The 23277-nt window shown below is 36.4% G+C and overlaps 1 protein-coding gene across 1 annotated transcript in view; it reads right to left on the reverse strand.

The window, feature by feature from the left end:
* The window catches only part of LOC107750461 (zinc finger CCHC domain-containing protein 7-like), a 23602-nt gene extending 10609 nt beyond the window's left edge, over nt 1–12993 (reverse strand). The window contains exons 1-5 of the mRNA XM_016565831.1: nt 12939–12993; nt 10482–10540; nt 10170–10295; nt 8279–8449; nt 5235–5270 (exon numbers count right to left, since the gene is read on the reverse strand). Coding sequence (XP_016421317.1) covers nt 5235–5270; nt 8279–8449; nt 10170–10295; nt 10482–10540; nt 12939–12993 — 447 coding nt within the window. The remainder of the gene's footprint in view (nt 1–5234; nt 5271–8278; nt 8450–10169; nt 10296–10481; nt 10541–12938) is intronic.
* Nucleotides 12994–23277: the final 10284 nt, after the last annotated feature.

Genomic DNA, 23277 nt, shown 5'->3' on the forward strand with positions numbered 1-23277 from the left:
ATATATATATATATATATATATATATATCAAAGAAATGTTTCTTGTGCACCAAATCTTTCTTAAACACCAGCATGTTTAGAATGATTTCTGAAGGATCATGTGACACTGAAGAATGGAGTAATGATGCTGAAAATTAAGCTTTGATGACAGGAATAAATGTAAAATATATTAAAATAGAAAAAAAGCTATTTGAAATTGTAAGAATATTTCACAATATTACTGTATTTGGATCTAATAAATGCAGTCGGAGCATAAAATCAGAATCAAATTAATCAAATGCATTCAAACTAAATTCTCAATTCAAGCTCCCGCACACATGTTAATTTCTCAATTGATTCAAACTGTTCTTCCCCTGAACTCTGATGTCTTGTGCTGACAGTTCCACACAGGAATCACAGACTCTTCTAAAGCTCAGCAGCACAACATCACCACCGTGAGGAAGAACAGCTTTATCTGAGCGCTCTGCTTTGACATTTTCACTGAGCCGTTCCCGAGGCAGTCTAATCGATTCAAACACTCTAAATAAACTGTGTCAGATCCTTCTCTCATGGACAGAGTTCCTCTTCAGTCATTACGTTCACACAGATGTCAGCACACACATTCACAAATGTTTACCTGGCAACCGGACTTACTAATGATTTATACTGATTACAGATAAAGGTAGTTACAATTACATTTTTGCATCTATATCTTTAATACATCACCTGGTTGCAAGGCGGTTGCTAAAAGGCCCAAATCAAAAGAGCCAAACCCTCATAACTCTCTATGATATTCTGATCCCTAGATATGACTTGGGCCCTTCTTCAGTGCAATTGGATTTCTTCCGAATTGGCAAATATCTTAAGTAAATCACTTATAAGGGTTATAAAAGCATACCATATGATGAAATTGCAACCAGAAAAAAAATCCTTTTATTTACTTAATTTATTATAATTAATTAATGTATTAATCTTTTTGTTCATCTGATATTTTTGGCAGTATTTGCCCTTGAAGTACTGCTGTAGTACATCATCTATATCAGTAGATGGTGCCGTATGTCTATCACACCAACACATATAAATGTATGTAGCCATCTACAAATTACATATTTGCTTACCGTTCAAACATTTGAACAGGCTGATTCCAGACCTTTCTATCTTCTGATGGCATAAGGTGTAACTAAATGAACAATCCACCTGAAAAATATCATTTATACTGAATAAGTAATATTTCCTGCTAACACTGAATTCATCATAAGGTTTTTGGACCATATCTGGCTCTTGCAATGTCTTGTCTTGCAATGTCAGAATTACTGAATAATATCCAGAAATGTTTATATCGACAGCAAAACCATTTCTCTTTATTGTTGACTTTCTCTTAATAATCGCTTGATCACTTTGAACCCATAAACTGTACATCCCTCATACATTTCACTTTTGCTAATGATTCAATTAATTTTCATTACAGTGTAAAGGATTACTAGGGCTGATCAGTTTGAGGAAAGCAGGGATTTTAAAAAGAAGTTTTAAAAATGGTAATTGCTCACCAATATCCTCTTAAAAGGGTTGGAACGCGTATGCCCTTCAGACCCGTAATATCTGAACCAAAACATAAAAGCTCTATAGCTCGTTGCTAAATGCACCTAAAAATATGTCCAGTTGTGCGTGTGTGTACAGAACATGCTTAAAACTGTATTTTAAAGATTATTACTGTATTTTATGATTAAAGAATATTTGATTTAACTTCTGGAATAAGTGATGTCCTTACTAAGTTAAAACATGTTATGACCATATTATATAATAATGTGGCCGTAAAGTTCATTAAATGAGAATTGAACCGAAGAACAGCATAATCACACCAAACAGAAAATTTGGCCCAGACACTGCATTAGCTTTGTAAAACTTTCACTCTTTGCATAGCTTCTCTGTGAACACTCACACTTCTCTCCGTCTGTCTCCTTTGGGTTTTGTGGCAAACTTAGTAGAGTCGAGTGGTTGTTTGTTAGTGAAGACAGGTGCAGGCCTCACCCACCCACACACACACACACACACACACAGTATAAACAGACCCAGTAGAAAGGGACTAGTCTGACAGAATGCCTTTTCACACCTGACTGGGCCTAGCATAGGGCGACAGGCCAGAGCTCCCAAAGCACGACACACACACACAGTCACACTCACACACAGGGGTATCTGTACTGTATTTAACTTTGAGCCCTCTAGATTCCAGGACAGTTTAAAGGCCTTAAAGACCGTCTGTTGAGGGTGACTCAATTTAAGTACCTACACACATAAACAGAACCAGGGCAGGACCCAGAGGATGAAAGTAATGCACAAGCAGATGGACTCAGCCCAGCAGAACCAAGTGGACCCGTAGGAAACCGTCACACGCTATTTTACACCATTATAAAGCCTACAGGCTCACAGAAGTCCACATATGTCATCCACACAGACACAGTGTGCCGGACAGCAATTCACTGCGACAGCAAAAGGTCTTTTAGCTCAGATATAACCATTTTTTTTGGTAACTATATAGTTAACCTGAAATAATATTTTCTATTTTACGCCTGTAAAATCTTTAATACAGGATTTCCTTCAAACTGTATAAATCACCCTGCTTTCTTTCTTTCTTTTACTTATTCATTTGGTGTGTCTGATCTTATTTTTGATTCAGGACCCAGATTTTAAGTCTATCAAAACTGTATCAACACACTATCAAAATTGAATTACACTTCATTTTAAAGTGACATTACAGTCTAATTGCTGAATAATATTAATTAACTACATGTACTTACTATAGGGCCAGTGTTAGGATTAGGATTAGTAATTATGCATAATTTACTATTTTTACTATAGTAAGCACATGTAAAGTGTAACTATGTTACCAAATATTTCATATTTAATTAAAATGTTCCGATATAAATAGATTTCAGACATGCATTAATATTACCACGCATAAGCCTATCAACATGCAGAATATGAAAACTGATATTATGTTATATTATATGAAACAATATAAAACAATTACAGTGAACAACTGTAGCAGAAGCTGTCCTGTAAATCTAAATTAGACAATTGCACACTTGGGTTTTATTGTAGGAAATTATTTGTTTTAATTATGTTTTATTTGTTTTAATTATGTTTTATTTTTTAATTATATATATTTTTTATTTTGACATTTTTCCTTGCAGTCAGAATAAAACTGTGACCCACCAAAACCACTGGCATCACTTTATCACAGTTTTCTTGTAGAAACAATCACTTTAATAACTGGTATTTTTGTAAACAACAGACATGCTTTTTAAAGACGGATAATAATATTAGTTTCCTTCTTGGTGCCATGAACTTAATCAGTACAAACTCAGGAAACACTATTTTTATTCAACACTGAGGAAAGAAATCATAAAGCTGAGAAACAGTAAAAGTGAGGAAGATTTTTAAGACTTTTACCCCTCCACGCAGCTCTTTAACAGCCCTAGAGGCAACATTTTCTTTTCATCCCACCTTTCTTTTTTCTCTCTCTCCACTCTGCCACCCCGCGCACCAGGCTAGCGCTAACGATCTGGCCTTTTCATTAGGCAGCCTAGCTAATTAGACTGTGTGTGTGTGTGACGGGTCGAGTGACTGCTCTGCGCAGCGCGATGCTGGCAGCCCATTTCATGCTTTATCACGTCTTTTAATTGACAAACAACCTGCTCTTTTCTCTTAGGCTGAGGTCTATATTCCAGGAGTCTGAGTGGATGTGTGTGTGCGTGCAGATGTTTCAGTGCGCCCCTTGATGTTTAGCTGTGCGTGTGACTGTCACATGCCTTCTCACCCTGGTGGATCTTTGGGGAGAAAATGCTCAGCGAGTTTGCCAATTAACCACTTTCAGATTGTTCTGTGACGAAACGCATACACACAGATGCAAATCCTGAGAAAAGCACACAGCGACTCAATAAAACTTGTGTAAACAAATCGTGTCATTTTAAAAAGTGACAAATATCTCGGAGACGTTTCTGAATTCAGTGTATTAAGTGACTTTATACACTTTAACACAAGGCTAGTTTTTAAAGCAGCCCTTTGTGGTGAATGAAAGCTGATCTCTCCTCCACTTCGACACACATCAGGAGTCCACCATTTATACACGTTCACACAAATGCAAAACCAGCGGGACATATGGAGTCTTTTCTCTGCAAGCCACAGTCACGACTATAGTGCTCATTATGAATGTGTGTTTACATACATGTGAGGTTTCATTACACATAAACGCCTGTTGGCTTGACTGACATCTTTGCATTTGTCACGAATGACTCTCTTGATTCAGACGTTTAACACAAGTCGGTCACGTGGAATTCCCTCAGGCTGATTATGTATGAATTCGTACATAACTTGTCCTTCAGATTTTATATGAGAGACAAAGGAAACAAAGCTTACTGTAAGGTGGTACTGTCTCCAGATTTCTGGGCAGGCCTGTTGAGAACAGAAAAAGTCATCGTGAAAACCCAATATTTACATGACGTCTGGCAGTTCAGAAACACAACTAAAAATAATCACACAGAGGTTTATGATAATGCAAAAAAAAACAAAAATCCATGGAGTGCTTCAGACATCCATTAGGACATGAAGTTGAGACATTCCCCTTTTCTTTTTACCTTTGTTTCCATGCCTTCTCACCCTGGTGGATCTTTGGGGAGAAAATGCTCAGTGAGTTTGCCAATTAACCACTTTCAGATTGTTCTGTGACGAAAAGCATACACACAGATGCAAATCCTGAGAAAAGCACACAGCGACTCAATAAAACTCGTGTAAACAAATCGTGTCATTTTAAAAAGTGACAAATATCTCGGAGACGTTTCTGAATTCAGTGTATTAAGTGACTTTATACACTTTAACACAAGGCTAGTTTTTAAAGCAGCCCTTTGTGGTGAATGAAAGCTGATCTCTCCTCCACTTCGACACACATCAGGAGTCCACCATTTATACACGTTCACACAAATGCAAAACCAGCGGGACATATGGAGTCTTTTCTCTGCAAGCCACAGTCACGACTATAGTGCTCATTATGAATGTGTGTTTACATACATGTGAGGTTTCATTACACATAAACGCCTGTTGGCTTGACTGACATCTTTGCATTTGTCACGAATGACTCTCTTGATTCAGACGTTTAACACAAGTCGGTCACCTGGAATTCCCTCAGGCTGATTATGTATGAATTCGTACATAACTTGTCCTTCAGATTTTATATGAGAGACAAAGGAAACAAAGCTTACTGTAAGGTGGTACTGTCTCCAGATTTCTGGGCAGGCCTGTTGAGAACAGAAAAAGTCATCGTGAAAACCCAATATTTACATGACGTCTGGCAGTTCAGAAACACAACTAAAAATAATCACACAGAGGTTTATGATAATGCAAAAAAAAACAAAAATCCATGGAGTGCTTCAGACATCCATTAGGACATGAAGTTGAGACATTCCCCTTTTCTTTTTACCTTTGTTTCTGTTCTACTATACATTTCCAAGCTTTGTTTTGTCATCTTTGATTCAATGTACTGTAGAAGCGAAAAGTAAAACCTTTTAGGGCCTATTTGGAAACTATTCATGAACTGGTTGATGTTTTTGGAAGGACTGATAGAGAAAACCAGTTCATGAAAGTAAATTTGCAAATATGAAATGAATATGAAAATGAAGATAAAACAGTAAAACAAAAGAAGATGAGAGACGAGATGAGAAGTGGAGATGAGAAGTGAAGAGAAGAGAAGAGAAGAGAAGAGAAGAGGAAAAAAGAAAAGCAAAAAGGCAAAGGAAAAATAAAATGGAAATGCAAAAGGGAAAAAATATGAAAAAGGAAAAAAGAAAATGAAACAGTGAAAAGGGAAAAGAAAATGGAACAGTAAGAGGAAAACAGAAAAAGGGAAAATTTGAAAAGGAAAGGATAATAGTAGGAGAAGAAAGAGGTGCAGTGTTGACAGCTCAAGCCTCAACAGACGCTGAGCGAGGCTGGTTAGAGCATTTGCCCTGTGAGCTTCCTACATCTCTCTGAAAACTGAAAGTGCTGAAGGCACAGCAGCTGGACTCATTTATACAGTTAGCTTTTCATTGAACCCCACCTGAGAGCCGGGCAGAGGGGGAGGCTGAGAACTCAGCAGTCTCTGTAGGGTTTACCCTGCTGAGTGTATTGAAGGAAACATTCAAAATCTTTAAGAGTCTGCCTTCCTTTCCCTCGCTCACTGTGACAAGACGATACAGCAATGAAGCTATTAAAAACACATTTCCATACTGCCAAACACAAAAGCTGTTGTCTTTAACTTCCAGACATGTTTGAGGGCGCCAAATATTTTTTTCTTTTTTGTTCTGGGCATGAATTAAATGACAGTCCTTACAGTGTTTTTCTGTTTATCAGGAAGGTTTACTGCCTAAAAAAAATATATATATAATTTGTAAATATGTCAAATATATATATACCCAAATATAAGGATGCTTTGATGGGGGAAAATAGAGGTCTTTTGAACACTGAGGAACATTACACGAATACTGAAGCCAATTTGAAACAAGTTCATATGTTCACATCCAAATCAGCTTTGTGGCAAATTAAGCACAAATATTGTTCGAACATGTTATCAGAGTGACCAGTCATTTAATTTTCAAGAAGTGCTACAAATCACTAAACATGAAGAAAAAAAAGGTTTAAATAGAAAAAAACTTTAAAAATATATTTAAAAAAAATGTTTAAAGTAATAAAAAACATAAAACTGGAAAAAAAGTAGTCATAAATCTAAATTTTGAATTGAATATTTGAATATTTTTTGAGTCTGAATATTTGAGGCTTCACGCAATAAGTAAAAATCTGGCAAACAAGTTTGCATTCAGAATAAATTCAGTGCTCAACATTTACATATCCCAAACATGTAAATATCAAGAACTGCGGTCATTTATTATGAATAAGTGCGTTACAGCGAGCCAGAAACCGGAAAGCAAATGGACCGGCTGATATTTGTTAACTCTCAGAGTTCATTAACAAACACCACATAGCAGTTTTTGAGACTGGTGTAATTATAGATTATAAGCATAATTAAGTCATGTTCTGCTGAAGAATTTTTTGTTCAGTTAACCACTAAGCATTCTATATTTACTGCTTATTCTAGATTCATAAACAACTATAGAAGTCTTAGAGGATGATGGGCATTATGATTATGATCATGTGATGTGAGAACTTAACTGAGTTTAGATGATCAGAACAACTTTTTACTTTGACTAATCGAATGCAGCAGAATATCTTGAAGCAGGACTGTTTAACTGCACCCAAATCCTAAATGTGTTTGTTTGTCGTGTTATGCATGAATGGGGCCAATTCCGTTTCAATTAAAACTAAAATTACATTAAAACTGTTTCCCAATCACAAGACAGCAGATGAACAAACTTCAACTAGCTTTTACGGTGAGGGAATGTGTTCTTGTGTTCAAAAACACCATTTAACTGAATGAGGGGACAATATTTTTTACTTAATCTTATCTACAAAATTCAACGCTCATTGTGTGAGATGCTGAAAAAAAAAAACAATGCAAGACCAGAGATCAAAGCAAAAAAAACTTCACTTCAATAATCGATCCTGACTCATCCCTAGTTATAAAATATGTTCCCAACTTTTGTTTTAACAAGCTATAGCTTCTCTCTTTCATCTCTCCTGCCGTTTCTAAAAGTAACATTTCGACTTGTTTCTCTTCCTCCCCCATTTCTGTCCCTCTCGGTGGGGTTGTTGTTGGGGGTGACGAGTGGAGCGTGTGTCCCACTCACAGCCTGTGAAGCGTCTGTCTTAATGAGAGAAAGAACGGCCCAAGAGATAGATGCACACACACAAACAAACAAGTAACACACAATGCAATGCAATACAATACACTCCGAACCCACACTGTAAAAAAAAATTCCATAAAATTTACGGGAAAAAAACGGCAGCTGTGGTTGCCGGAATTTTACCGTAAAAAATACGGTAGCAACGTTTTAGGTTTTACGGTTTTAACTTAAATTTACAGTTAAATACCGTATTTTCATTAACTGATATAATGTTAATATACCAACCTATTGAAGTACTGAAATCTGTTTTGTACCTTTGTAATACACTGATAACCACCAAAAGCAGGTTTTCACCTTATATAGTAGGGGAATTTACCGTTAACCATTTAACAGGTTTTTACTGTAGCATTTTTACAGTCTTTTACCGTCAAATTCACGGCCATTTTTTACAGTGCAACACACACACACACATCTCAGCTCCATGGTCCACACAACACCAACACACACACAGCACTAATGTTACTCACGTCAAAGAAATGTCCGGTCATGCCACAGCGGCGGCAGCGTTTGTGCCAGTAAGCTCTCTCCAGACAGTCGTCATAGGTGTGGCCAGGCAATGAGCAGTTATAACAGTGACGGTTCGGACAGGTCCTCAGCAAGTGTCCCTGAAGCCCACATAATGAGCAGCATGGCACCTTCTGCTCACACACACACACACACACTAAGTCACAATAAGGACAACTTTGACTAGTGTTGTCAAAAGTATAGATGTCGGTACTGAAATATTAAAAATGTGACGATACCAGCATTTCCCGCTAGCATTTTGAGCAGATTCTTAAACAGCTCTGATTGGCCATTGTGTTCTCGCGCTCAACAGATATGTCTGTGATTGGCTACAATGATCATCGCTTCACATTCTTCACCGAACGCTTACACAGATACACACGGGAGCATTTGAAAGCCACGTCTATCAGCGGATCCCTTATTATCTGCTCATAGATGGATCCGCTGATAGACGCGGCTTTAAAACAGCACTCAAAATGCTAGCGGGAAATACTGGTATCGTCACATTTTAAGAATCTCTGTACTGACTGATACCGACATCAGTACTTTTGACAACACTAACTCTGACACTTTTAAGTTGCTATATGGCATTGTCTTTAAAGCATAAAAACTAGAAAACTATTAGGTTTCCTATTTTTTTAAGAATATTAAAATGTATTTTATCGCTGTGAATATCATCAAAGATTTGTAATAATAATAATAATAATAAATATCCCCGTTTCCAAGGCTATTTTGTTCAAATAAGTCTGCACAAACAATATTAACAGTGTACAAAACAGATTAAACTATCAAACAAATATTATTTTTTTAAAAAAAGAGCAGTATCAGAAGGACAGATAATCCTCCAAATTGAAAGAACACTTAAACTTACAGCTTAAAACCTTTTAGCCTCAAGACCCATGCTCATAATTTTTATAGCATTTATATATATATATATATATATATATAAAGGAAGTAGAGAGAATAGCATGGTAATATATGATAATATATGAAAAATACACAAATTCAGGCCAAAAAAGTTTTGAATACACTGACGTTCAAAAGACAAGAGATTGGTAAGACTTTTTAAAAGTTTTAAAAGAATCTCCTATGTTCACCAAGGCTGCATTTATTTGATAGAATATAAAGAAAAACAGTAATGAAAAACAGTTATGAAATAGCGACAAAATTTTAAACACCTGTTTCCATTAAATATATTTTCATATTTTATTTATTCCTGTGATCAAAGCTGAATTTTCAGCATCATTACTCCAGTCTTTAGTGTCACATGATCCTTCAGAAATAATCAGTAATATGCTGATTTGCTGCTCAAGAAACATTTCTGATTATTATCATAATGAAAAAAATTGTACTGCTTAATATTTTTGAGAAAACTGTGGTACATTTATTTATTTTTAACAGCATTTATTTGAAATAGAAATCTTGTGTAACATAAATGTCTTCACTGTCACTTGTAATAAATTGAACGCATCTTTACTGAATAAAAGTATTAATTTTCTTCTTACAAAAAAAATTTGAGCAACAGTGTATTAAATACCTATGTAGTACTGTTATTTTTGACAATCCAGTGAATTAAAATTACATATGCAAATGTTTAACACTCCACCCACACAAAAACTTTGACTCAAAATGAATTTTTATCTATTTTTATTTTACATCCAATGGTCTGAAATTTGAAAAACTTGATTCTGATTGGTCAATCATATCATTTTGCAAGAATAGCTCAATTAAATAGTTAAAACAGTTTTTTTGGCTAATGCGGTACTATAGGTGTCAGCACGTTCACTGAGTGGAGATGAGGGGATCTTGATCTTTGCTGTGGGACAGGTGACTGAAGGGTGGATAATGATATACCTTTGTTGTGGGACAGTTTTTGGAGAGATGGCCGGACTTGCTGCAGTTGTGACACGTGATGGATTTTTCAGTGTAGTAACGGTTTGAGACACGCCTCGGGCCAAATCCTTTATTACAGATCTGAGCCTAAACACACACACACACACACACACACACACACACAAAATGGTAATCACCTCCTATAAAAGACAATCCTTAAAAATAACAATTATTTTCTGTTTAATAAAATAACCAGCAAAGTATGTTATAAAATACCAGGATTATCTTTATATTAATTTCAGATTTGATATAAAAAAATAAATGCAACATTACCCATTTATCCTTTTCTGATATAGTCCAGTTCTTTTTATTCCCTTCATCTTTTGCATATTCTATAAAAAAAAAGAACAGTACATGAGAAAAACAAACTGAAACCATCAACATGGAATTAGATCAAACTTCAATAAGAGATTGTGTGTGTGTGTGGATAGTACAAGAGGCCCACTCCCCTAATTTGACCTTTTTTTTTTAGCTCATTCTCAAGAGACAGAGACAGTTACTACAGCAATACACAGCTGCACATCAACAAACACAGCACTGAAATACAGCGCACACACACACACACACACACACTCACACATATACATACATACATACAGAAAACTCCATTGAGTCCAAAGTAATGAAAATACACAAAATGCCTTACAGGGAACTGACCAAAGCTGACCAGGGCCATCAAATTCAGCATGACACCAACAATTATTGATGATACTTTAGCGTGTCACATGCTAACTGTACTGAAAATTCATAAAACAAAATTCAAATTCATATTTTCACACACAAAAAGAGACCCATTCAGACACACACACACACACACACACACACACACACGATACATATTCACACTTAAATGAAAAATAATAAAAATGGTCATTATGAAAACAAACCATATACATTCATTCATTAATGTGTTTGCTTTTTTTAAATCTACACACCCAACACATCGCAACAATGCCCCCTAAACATCCCTGAGGACCCCCAGTACAATAAACAGGAAACATTTCCTTTAATCCTGATGCCCCCCTTCTTTTTCTCTCTCACAGCTACACATACACACACACACACACACCTCCGTGTCTCTACGTGGGGGAAATGCCTCGTCAGTCATGGGCCAGCAGTCACACAAAGCCAGAGAAAGGAGGACCTCACTATGGTAATCCTGCCAGGCCTATTCACAATGACACACACACACCAAAGACAATATAATGTACTTCTCATATGAATATTAGCAATATTTTCATAAATCCACCTAATCTTCACATCAAATCCAAAATAATAAAATAGTATTTTTCCAATTGGCATCAACATAAAATATACACTACCACCAGAGGGGGCGCTAGAGAGTAAGCCATAACCAACATCACAAAAAACCCTTCGCAGCCAGACGGAGATGGAGGGATGAAAAGTAGAACAAGGGAGGGGGAATAGCAGAATAGCGACAGATGCTACTTGTACGTCTCATAGGTATGCTAATTAACATAGAACCAACAAATAAAAATACGAGGTGTGCGCGCAGGGGCAACTTCATCAGTGTGTGTGTGTGTTTTAATGAATTCCAGCTGACTAATAGTCTGAGAGAGAAGAAAGCTGGCGTGCGCCCGGCCACCATCGTTGGGTCCATGGAGAACTAAACGGATGTGTAGGAGAAACTAATTAACCATGAACACAAGCTCCCATTAGAGAGACAGAGACTGAGACTTTAAGAGTACTCTGTGTGTAGGGAACGGGCCACGTGAAAGCGTATCTCAAAACACAAACTGTCTGGGACTCTCGGAGTGCTTCCTCTCGCAGCTGAATCACGGTCCTGAACTAAACTGCTACTAAAACTTGTTAATGGGATCCTCCTTGGAAAATCTATTTAGCCAGTTCTGAAACGAACAAGAGGCCACAAAGAATATCACAGTCAATATACACTTTACGTCTCTTATGCTCAACAAGGCTGCATTTAATCGATCAAATACAGTAAAAAAAAGTAATTTTATTTAAAATAACTGTTTTCTATTTTAATATACACCTGCAAAGCAAAGCTGAATTTTCAGCATCATTACTCCAGTCTTCAGTGTCAGATAATTGTTCAGAAATCATTCTATTACTGTTCAATACTGAAAATCACTGCTGCTGAATTTTTTTGGGGAAACTGTGATGCATTCATTTTTAGGATTCGGAATGTAAAAAAAAAAAAAGATTTTATTTGAAATATAAATAATTTGTGTCATTATAAATGCTTTACTGTCACTGTTAATGTGTTTAATGCATCGTAATGCATGCATTTTCATAATTTTTATTATTAATCATTAAATGTGTGCAGAAACAGAGGATTATGATTCATTGCAGGGTAATGATATAAAGGGGGTGTGGCATGGTGGTTAAAGATTTGGTCAGTTTGTAGGTTTAAACCCCACATGATCCAAAGCCAATCAGGGCTGTCACATCACTTTCCTTTGTGGGTTCAGGTGATTGGCACAAAATAGATCGGTAACACTTTATTTTAAGGACCAGTTCTCACTATTAACTAGTTGCTTATTAGCATGCATATTACTAGCATATTGGCTGTTTATTAGTACTTATAAAGCACATTGACCACCCATGAGCCACCAGGAGCAAACATGGCAGATTTGAAATTTCATTATACATTTTGAGATGAATAAGTTATACTAACAAAAAATTTTCTCTAGGAATTATATGGACTTCTTTAGACTGATCCATGAAACACCACCACTGTAGTCTCACTCTCACTGACTATGGGCATAAAATTCGGTCCACTTTGTTGTTTGCAGCTTGCCATTTTTGCATGCATTATGCATTTAAACGAATTTGAGGCTCCCACCATCGAGCAAGGCATTTGTAATGAGACGTATTTCCAAATGAAGCAGAATATTCAATGAGGAAAAAAAGGTAGAGCAGGATGTTATTGACTAATCGGAAATGAGTGGATCATAAGAAGCAGGCGTTCAATACCATAACGGACCAAGACCTTGATGATGGATTGCAATCAATGGTGAAAACACAACAGTATCTACCCAAATACAGAAGCTGAAGGTCAAGTTCACCCTTAAAAGCATCTATAAGTATGTCAATGTCCTTTTCAAATTTCAAAGTTATCACTTAATTACTGTTAAGTGGCAATAAATTACTGCATTAACAACCAACATGATTTTAGAGAGGCTAAATCACCTACAACAGTAGCTTAAAAATGCTTTAAATCCTAACCAGCTATGTGGTTATTCATTTTATTTTCCCAGCTCATGTGACCTAGGTGAGTTTAGCTGAAAAAGCATATTACATACACTCTAAAAAATGCTGGGTTGTTTCAAATATGGACTAACCCAACCATTGGGTTAAATTTTTACATTAAATTTTTAACCCAAAAGTTGGGTTAGTCCATATTTGACCCAAAGTTGGGTTGAAACAACCCAGCATTTTTTAGAGTGTAACAACACAATATTACAAATATCTATCTATCTATCTATCTATTCTTTTTTCTTCAGAATAATGCACACTGATCCAGAAAGTGTATTAAAGGGATATTTCACTTAAAAAAAGGAAACTGTCATCAATTACTCACCCTCATGTTATTTTCATGTTGCATCTTCAAAAATAACAAATGAATTCTCTCAAAACTTTCACGCTTCAAAAAATGTATAGACATCGTAAATGTAATCGATATGAACAGTGTCCAGCAAGCAGGTCTGAACTTATGTTTACTATATTTGACGTGCTCTATGTGCGTTAATCATTGTTTATATGTGAATAAAAGCTTCAATTAAAACGGTTCGTGATATGAAGAATTTGTGTTTCTTCAGACACATTTTTGGGACAATGGACTTTCAACGGAGGAACATAAATTTCTCAGATTTCATTCAATATATTTTGTGTGTTTTGAAGATGAATGAAAGTCTTATGGGTTTGGAATTACATGAGTGAGTAAATTATGACAGAAGATTTTTGGATGAACTAACTATTTAAGTAAGTAAAGGGGGTACAGTGTTTGTAAAGACAGCACATAACATCCCCTACTAAACCAGTGACACACGCATCCATCCTGAGCACCTCTCTCCGCACTCGTCTCCCTTAACAACCTCCCTCGAGTGTAACCATTCAGCCTCCTCCAGCAGACTACCCCCGGCACAGGGAGGGGGAACATGGGACTGAACCCTAAAAAAGCTGATCAAAGCCTCAAGCAGGTCTCGCCGTTAACCAGTTTTGCGGGTTCTTTGTGCGGTGCTGTTGACTTCTGCCACTGGGCTGGCGGACGGGACAAAGAGAGCGGAAGAGAGGCCAGCAGTCAGATTAACACAGCCATACATAACAATGGAGGCCGAGTGTGTGCGACCCCGTGTACCTTTGTGTGAGGGTGTACGTTTAAGAGAGGGAGAGAGGGATGGGAGAAGTTGCTCATGTACAGTCCCACTTTTGGTTCTTATTGCAGGGCTCGAAAATATAGACAGCCCGATGGACCAGGGTCAGTGTAAGTGTTTAGGGACAACTCGCAGAACTGCCACTTGACCTATTTGGATAACATATACTACTGTTCAAAAGTTTTTTTTTTTTTTTTATATTTATTTATTATTATTTTATTTTAAAGAAATATGCTTATTCAGAAAAAAAAATCAAATAATTGCTGAATAACTTTCTATTCATTAAAAAACCTTGGGGGAAAAAATTATCGGTTTCCATAAAAATATTAAGCAGCACAACCACAAATCAGCATAATAAAATGATTTCTGAAGGATCATGTGACAATGAAAATTCAGCTTTGCCATCACAGGAATAAATTACATTTATTTCAAAAAGTAATAAGATTTGCTGTTTTTACTGTATTTTTGATCAAATGGTGAACAAAGTGTGTTCACCAAACAAGTGAGTAAAATTTTAAAAACGGCAGTAGTATGAAAGTTTAAGTATCAAAAACAAATCAGTAACATTTTAGAAAGTATGCAAAACTGTTTTTTGTCTGTATGAATTAATATTCTTTAGAGCTTGTTTAATATAATTTCCAACTACTCAATAAAATATAAATATACCCTATAATGTGTAATAATTACAATATATAAATAAAATAAATATAAAAATGTTACTAAGAAGCCTCAAATTCTGATGAAAAAAAAAAAAAAAAAAAAATTCAAAACTAAAATCCTTGTTTAGCCTAGTATTGATCAACACCAGTGGTTTCCAACTGATTTCTCAAGTTGTATGCAAACATATGTAGACAGAAAACTTATGTAGGCGGATAAACCCGCCTCCAAATGGAATGCAAAATGAACTATGGTTGGTCGCATTCTCTTCCTGTCTAAGTAGGCGTTTCTTGGCCAGAATAAGCTGCGATGTGGACCAGACTCTTTGCCGTTTAGTCAAAGGTCTGGCTATGTGAGACTAGCGATACAGAGAAGCATAGATGCCCCACAGAAGGGCAGACATGAGGGGTCAGCGGCCCTCACAGACCCCCTGACAAATACTTGACATGGACCACAGAGCAAATGCATTACGTCCCTATTCACCCTGCCTGGAGCAGACCTTAATCCAATCAAAGAGTGATCAAACAAACACACACACACACACACACACACACACACAGCGTTCGTGCCTGCTTGACCAAAGGCATGTCTTTCTCTCCTCCTTTTCCTCCACTTCCTTCATCAGCTAAATAATCTCCTCGCTCATTCTCATTTCCTGTCAGAATTCATCCCTCCAAACCGCTTTCATACCTTCTGTGCAGCCCTTTCACGCTCTTCATTACTTTTATGGCCTTTTTGCCATTTTTATGGAAATGATAGCAGAGAGAGAACAGGAAATGAATGTGGGAATGGGAATAAGAAATGTTGCGAGCTGGATTCAAACACTTATTTCCCACACAAGCACCATGGCACCATCTGCTAAGCCACAACTCCGTCCTCTCTGTTACTTCATGCCGTTTTGTATTCTTTAAACTTTTGTCTTTGTATCAGAAATGCCAGATTTACATCCACACGGGCAATTAAACTCTACTTGACGGAGGAGACGGAAGGCAGAATTCAAATGAGCGGTGCAGTGAAATGCATCATGGTCCGTGAACAGACCACAGTGAGTTAGGTGAGCAGTGGTGAATGTGAGTGTGAAAACCAAACAGTGTGTAACAACGCCACACTTCAAAGACAAAATACACACACAGGGGTACTTCACTACATGAGACTGGAGATACGCGTGCTTACAAACATACTCGCTAGCGTTTCACACTCGACTAAATTCAAGCATCCGGTTGGATCACAAACAGAACATGCTGGAAGAGAGGACCAGGACATGAAATCAAGCAGAAAGAGACAGACATGTTGAGACAGAGATGAAATGAGAGAGATAGAGAGAGAGAGATCTCCCTCTCGGTCAATACATCATGTACAGGTTGATTATGGATTACAGTGGCACATTTCATTTAGTTTCATTTCATGCTCAGTCTTCATGTTTGCAGCACTGCTGTGGAGCCTTGCAACATGGATTACAATGATATCTCTATTGCACACATACACACAACTTTAGCACCAAAAACAATCTTTGGAACACACACACACACACAGACACACACACACACAATTTCATTGTAGTTTCTGTTTCTATATTGTTTTTAAAGGAATAGTTCATGTAAATCTGAATTCTGTCATTAGTTACTCACCCTCGTGTCATTCTAAACTTGTGTGCCTCGATTTTACCAGAGAAACATAAAAGTAGAATTTATTGAAGAATCATTACGCAACCGTTGCATACAAGAACAATTCATAGTGACCAAGGGCCGTCAAAAAACTGTGAAAGAACAACACTCTTAAATATAAAGGTTCTTTATTGGCATCTATGGTTCCACGAAGGACCTTTACATTAAAAATGCTGCTTTAGAGTAGAAAAAGATCTTTCAGATTATTGAAATGTTCTCCACGCTAAGACAATTATTGTTCTTTTAACAGAATAGTTATTTTATGGCATCGCTTCAAAAATCCTCTTTTGGAAGCTGTGTGTGTATGGAAATATCATAAAAGTAGTTCATATGACCTGTGCACTATATTGCAATTCTTCTCAAGCCATATAATAGCTCTTTGTGACAAAAAAGGCCAAAATTTAACTCATTATTCATCCATGATTTGATTGCGTACGTATGCATTATATATATATATATATATATATATATATGCATATAACTATATAAAAACCATGACCATATCATAACCATACAAATCATAACTATACATACACAAGTATGTGTCAAATAACTTTTATGATAACTTTATAATCCCTCCCTTAAATAATAAATAAATATTTTGCAATGTGTATGCATAATTTGGGGGGGGGAAACTTTTATTCTTTTAAAGTTAAAAGTTTGGGTTAGTTGGTAGTAATTATAATTTGCATTAAAGGAAAACGGAAACGGAATATGAAAATGAAAGTCCTCATTTGGACAGCCAGGTAAATGCCTGTTAATGATGGCGTACAGTAAGGATACCCTCAAGTCTGCCAAACAATCTGACAATCAGTCCATATTACACCAACTCTGCTGGTACAACCCGATACTGGGGCATGTGGCCAAATCGGTGCCCCCTACCCAAGGTTCGGCATGGCACACAGTACGTGCTGCCACGATCCTGGCATTCCTGACTCCCCGTTTAAAGGGGGAGGTGGGGCAGGTGGCCAAACCTGTCTGTCAATGTGCCATTGCCTCTTGCAACCCAGAGGGGGCCCAATTACTGCCCAGCGGGGCGCGGTATGGCAACAGCATGGCAACCACACGGCAACCATACGCTCCAATCAGAGTGGCAGACGGGTAAGTGACAGGAGATAAGGGAAGAGAGTCACATGGGATTGAGAAAAGCACATGCACACACTCAACATGACTCTTTGTACTTGGTAATCTGATGTCAAGTTAATGAAAAAACAAAAACAAAGCCTTCAACCATAAAAAAAGATACAGTCCATCAAGGAGTTCACCAAAATTAAATTCTACCATTACTTACCCTCATGTCATTCCAAACCTGTATGACTTTCCTTCCTCTGTGGATCACAAAAGGAGAAATTCTGAAAAATGTTGTGGCCAAGGCCTTGTCAAACTCCAAAATGGACTAAAAAACCAATTCAAATTTCTATTTGCCAAAATTACCTATATTCCACATTATAGCTCTCAAATCACATTCACGTTTGAAACCATATATTTTCTGTGAATAAAAATCTTTGGTCTGTTTTTGTCTATTTCTAACACAAAGCTTCAAAAGACTCTGAACATATTGTTTATTTATTTAAATATTAAAAACAAAATTAAAATATTAAAATTATTAAATCAATTATAATAAAACAATCAAAACAAATAATTATTATTTTTAAGTCTTCTGATCTAGTTTCATGTTGATTTTGTGTCATTTTTAGGAGCTTGATAGCCTCTGTATGCTTTTGTTTGCATGGTCAAGAACAGCAGTTTGTGTTTAATAATCAAAGGTTTAATAATGACATGAAGCTAATGCAAAAGACATAATGCACAGAATTGTTATGTACTGTAAACATTCATAACTCTAAGATTTTAAAATGCCATTTTAAAAAAAAATTATATATTGAAACGAGCATGAACAAACATTCATTTAAGAGCGATTACAGTAATGGTAATGTTAGAAACAGATGAAAAAATGATTTTAACAACAAATCATGCAAATAATGTAAACTTGATGTAAGGAGAGTACTGGTAGTCAGACTGCACATGCATCGACAGAAACAGCTTGTGCACACATGCACATCTCAGTCTTGCTCAGTCACTCGTCACAGTGCTAGTCTGAGACAAACCTGCTTTAAGAGCCCACCAGAGAAATGTGTCCCCAGCTTGCCCTGCCGTACAAATGATAACAGCACTGAGACACCATGCATATGCTTATATATGCTAAATACTATTGATTTGTCACTGCAGCCGTTTTGGCGCTAGTATGGGATATATAGCTTGTTTCTGAATGTATTTGAGATGCATAAACATCATTACTAGTCACCAATCTTTGTCACATTGTCAACATGTTCTATATATATTTCAAAACATGCATTTCAAAAGTAAATTGTCTGTAACTTCACAGTGTGGTGCTTTTACTAGAGCATATGGATTGATGTTTGTAAAAGTGTGGTAAAAGGGGCTCATAAATGAATATTAGATCAATTCCACATTATAGCTCTCAAATCGCATTCATGTTTAAAGCACTATATTTTCTGTGAATAAAAACTTCTGGTTTGTTTTGGTCAATTCTTAACACAAAGCTTTCAGTATCGGAAGACTATACAGTATATGCCATTACTAGTTACCAGTGTGTCACAATGTCAGCATGTTCAATTCCAAAACATGCATGTAAAATGAAAATGGTCTAAATGGTCTTGTGCATTTTGCTGGCACATATGATTTGATGTTTGTAAAAGTGTGGTAAAAGGGGCTCATGAATGGATAATCGCTGACTGCAGGGTTTAAGTACTGGCTAGCAGCCTCAAATTTCCTCTTTTCCTCATATCTTTTATATGAGTGTGTCCTTTATCTAAAAGAAAAAAGAACACTCAAACTCTGCCTGTAGAGTCTCCACAGCTTGCAGTGTGTTTTAAAGATCATTTTAAATTGAAACATCCCCATCACACAACAAGCAGACTTAATATTCCAAACCTTTAGTTTTCCTTCTGCGTCCACGTATGCACAAACATACGAGAAGGAAAAATTAAATACTTAATAAAACCACTAGCTTGCGACTTCAAATTCATCCTGATGAAAATTCTCCTCTGGGAGTGTTTTTCTATCAGGCTGAGGGGCAGATCGACTTTTCATGATTGTTATTATATGAAAAGAGATAAACACCATCATTAATCGGCTACATTCCCTTTCCCTTATCGCCGTGATAGGAGGAGAGGAGGGCTTTTCTTCCTCCCATCCAACCCACACTGTAATTAGGCCTCCCTTTCATTCACTCACTCACTTAAATGTAAATGCACACATACACACACACACACGGCGAGAGACAGCCGTGTTCAGCAAATTAAAAATTTGTCATTAAGTGGAATTTACCATAATGCTGTTTTATCTTCCAGCAGTTGGGAGGGGCTGATGAAGTGTGTGTATGTGTGTGTGTGTGTGTGTGTGTGTGTGTGTGTTTGTGTGTATGTTATGGGTCTGGGGTGTTAGGGGGTGTGTGTGGGCAGTGGGACTTCTGTAAATTGAAAAAGCAGAATAATCCTGCCCTTTCTATCGCCCTCTTCAGTCTCACACACACACACACACTGCAAATCCATAGCCATTGGGGTAATTAAATAATAGCGCTTTAAGATTCTAATTTGTTTTTTTCTTTTCCTGCCATAGCCCATCATTGGACTTTAGGAAAGGTGGTAACAATATAGGATGGATATGAAACAGGTGGGAACAGAAGACACACACACTCACACATATGCATTAAATATAACCACACAAATTAGATTAGGAACCATAAAGCTGGCATTATTAAAAATGATATCTCAGTCTGGAATTATAATGAAAGTTCCACAAACGCTACAAATTTGGCATTTCCACAAACGGAGCATCACTTCAACAAAGATCAAAATCCCGTTGGTAAACAGGAAGCATAAAAGAAAGACACTTTTACCTTCAGCTTTTATTTCCTACAAAGTTAGATATGCAGATAGCTAGTTATTGGAGAAACTCAACTAACTAAGTGATCATAAAACAATAATTCATGAGTAGTAGAGAGGTTATTTGTTGTAAGATCATAATAGCCACAGATAGATTTATACAAATGGTTAACAGAATGTTCCTGGTTAAACATAACTTAAATTCTGGAAACTGTAAGACTAACTTTTTGACAGGCAAAATCTACTTACAATGAAAGTCTATGGAGAAAAATGCATAATTGTCGACACATACTTTTATTTCTTTCTTTATTTCTTATTTTAACTATTTGTGATATTTCCTGTGTATTGAACCGAGAACATTAAAAAATAAAATCTTTTAAAAGTTTTAAAGGCTACTTCAATAAAAATACTGTTTTTCTTATGAACATAGTAGGATAAAGTCTCAATAAAAAAGCAGGTTCTCTCAGTTCCCTAACAGATTATTTCATACGAATTAGCATGAACATTTCTGTCCAAATACCATTATTATTTAGTGTTAATAAAACCGAGGTCATTTTTCTAAAGGGTGATTTCAGTTTCATTACTATAGCTTAGCGTTACTAATAAACGCAGACTGAGACGATGTGTCTAATTTTTAAACAGTCACATTAAATTCCATCAAACAAAAAGAGATTAAAAAAGCCTGAGATGTCAGGCGCGGAGGCGAAGGGAAGGGGAAAAACAGATGGCGGGGCTATGGCTGGGTGAAAGAGGGGCAAAGGGGGGGGCAAAGGAAGCGACAGCAGAGAAAGAGAGAGAAGGTGTAACGAGAGGGTTTGCCTGTCCATCTTCACCTCACTCTCTTCCCCAGGGCATTCCTCCCTTTCCTTCTTGCTCATTCTCCCGCTCGTAATTCGTAATTTCGAGCTCTTGTTTATTCATTATTTTGGTTCGCCCATTTCAGCTGTTTTCCTCTATTACAGTCAGAGTTGGATTTCTTGCAGGAGCATTTGGGGATGGAATGACCCCTGATATTTAAGGTATATGTCGCAGGAAGAAAAAAAAAAGTCGATTGTCTTGGCTTTGAAAAAAAAATGTTTTAATAAACTATTGTATTGTTATTATTAGTATTATTACTTTGAGAAATACATTTTACTTTGCAATATATTTTTGTGGTACTTTAAAGGGTTAGTTCACCCAAAAATGAAAATTAGCCCATAAATTACTCACCCTCAAGTCATCCTAGGTGTATATGACTTTCTTCTTTCAGACGAATCCAGTCGGAGTTATATTAAAAATTGTCTTTGATCTTTCAAGCGGTTTAATGCCACTCAGCGGGTGTTGCATGCATGCTTTTTATTTAACTTCTTTTGGACTTATGCATGCAACACCCGGTGAGTGGCACTAAACAGCTTGAAAGATCAAAGACCATTTTTAATATAACTCTGACTGGATTCGTCTGAAAGAAGAAAGTCATATACACCTAGGATGACTTGAGGGTGAGTAATTTATGGGCTAATTTTCATTTTTGGGTGAACTAACCCTTTAAATTAAACCAAACTTTTATTTTGGCAGGTTGCAATGAAGACCTTTAAGCTTGTGTGCATATGACGATAGTTTTTCTCAAATGAAACCGTGAAATGCTCTCAGAGCAGCTCTGGAGATGAAGTTCATGTGTTCATGTCCTCACATAGTGAGACGAAATATGCTGAAAACACCATGAGCATCATTCATGTTTGAGTACGTGTAGTAGCTGAAACTACACACAGCATTCATATTTTGTTTTGCGGTTTGAAAAATCACACTAGTCCATACTGCACGTTGAACATGGTTCATTTTACAGCCCTACTTTTGATTTATAAATTCAAAATTTGACAAATTCCATGACATTCCACATTCTATAATAAATTCTACCGTAATTACGGGATTCTATGACCCTGGCCACATTTTCTACATTGCTGAAATCATAGGGCCCTATATATCAGGTATTTCTGGCACTTTTGACTTTGGCTTTAACAAACTTTTACATTAAGCAAAAACAGTGATTCTTTTATGGTGATTTTGTTCAAAATAGTACAAGACAAATCTTACTATTCTCTTAAAAAAAAACTTCAGAGGAATATATTATTTGCTATATTCATGCCAAAATAAAAACAACAACACTGGATTAATTTATTTCTTTATTTTTTTATCATATTTTAATTTCTTTTTCTGCCAAATTTTTCATAGCTAATGTAGCTCAAACTATTTCATTCTATTCAAACTTTGTTAAAAAACATAAATAATAAAAAAAAGGATAAATAATGGATTTCATAAATTACTTTTCAAGAAAAATGAGAAAAGTCTGAAAATCTCCCATTGACTTGCATTGTTAAAATGATCACCATTCAAAATCTAAAAACTTTGCTAACATCACTGAAATATTTGGTGCATAAAAGCAGCATTACATGATGACTGTAGTGTACAGATGATAGAAAACAAAAGCATATGCATGGCATCTCCAAAG

The sequence above is a fragment of the Sinocyclocheilus rhinocerous genome, unplaced genomic scaffold (genome assembly GCF_001515625.1).
Source record: "Sinocyclocheilus rhinocerous isolate Xijiao unplaced genomic scaffold, SAMN03320098_v1.1 scaffold1, whole genome shotgun sequence".
Lineage (NCBI taxonomy): Eukaryota > Metazoa > Chordata > Actinopteri > Cypriniformes > Cyprinidae > Sinocyclocheilus > Sinocyclocheilus rhinocerous.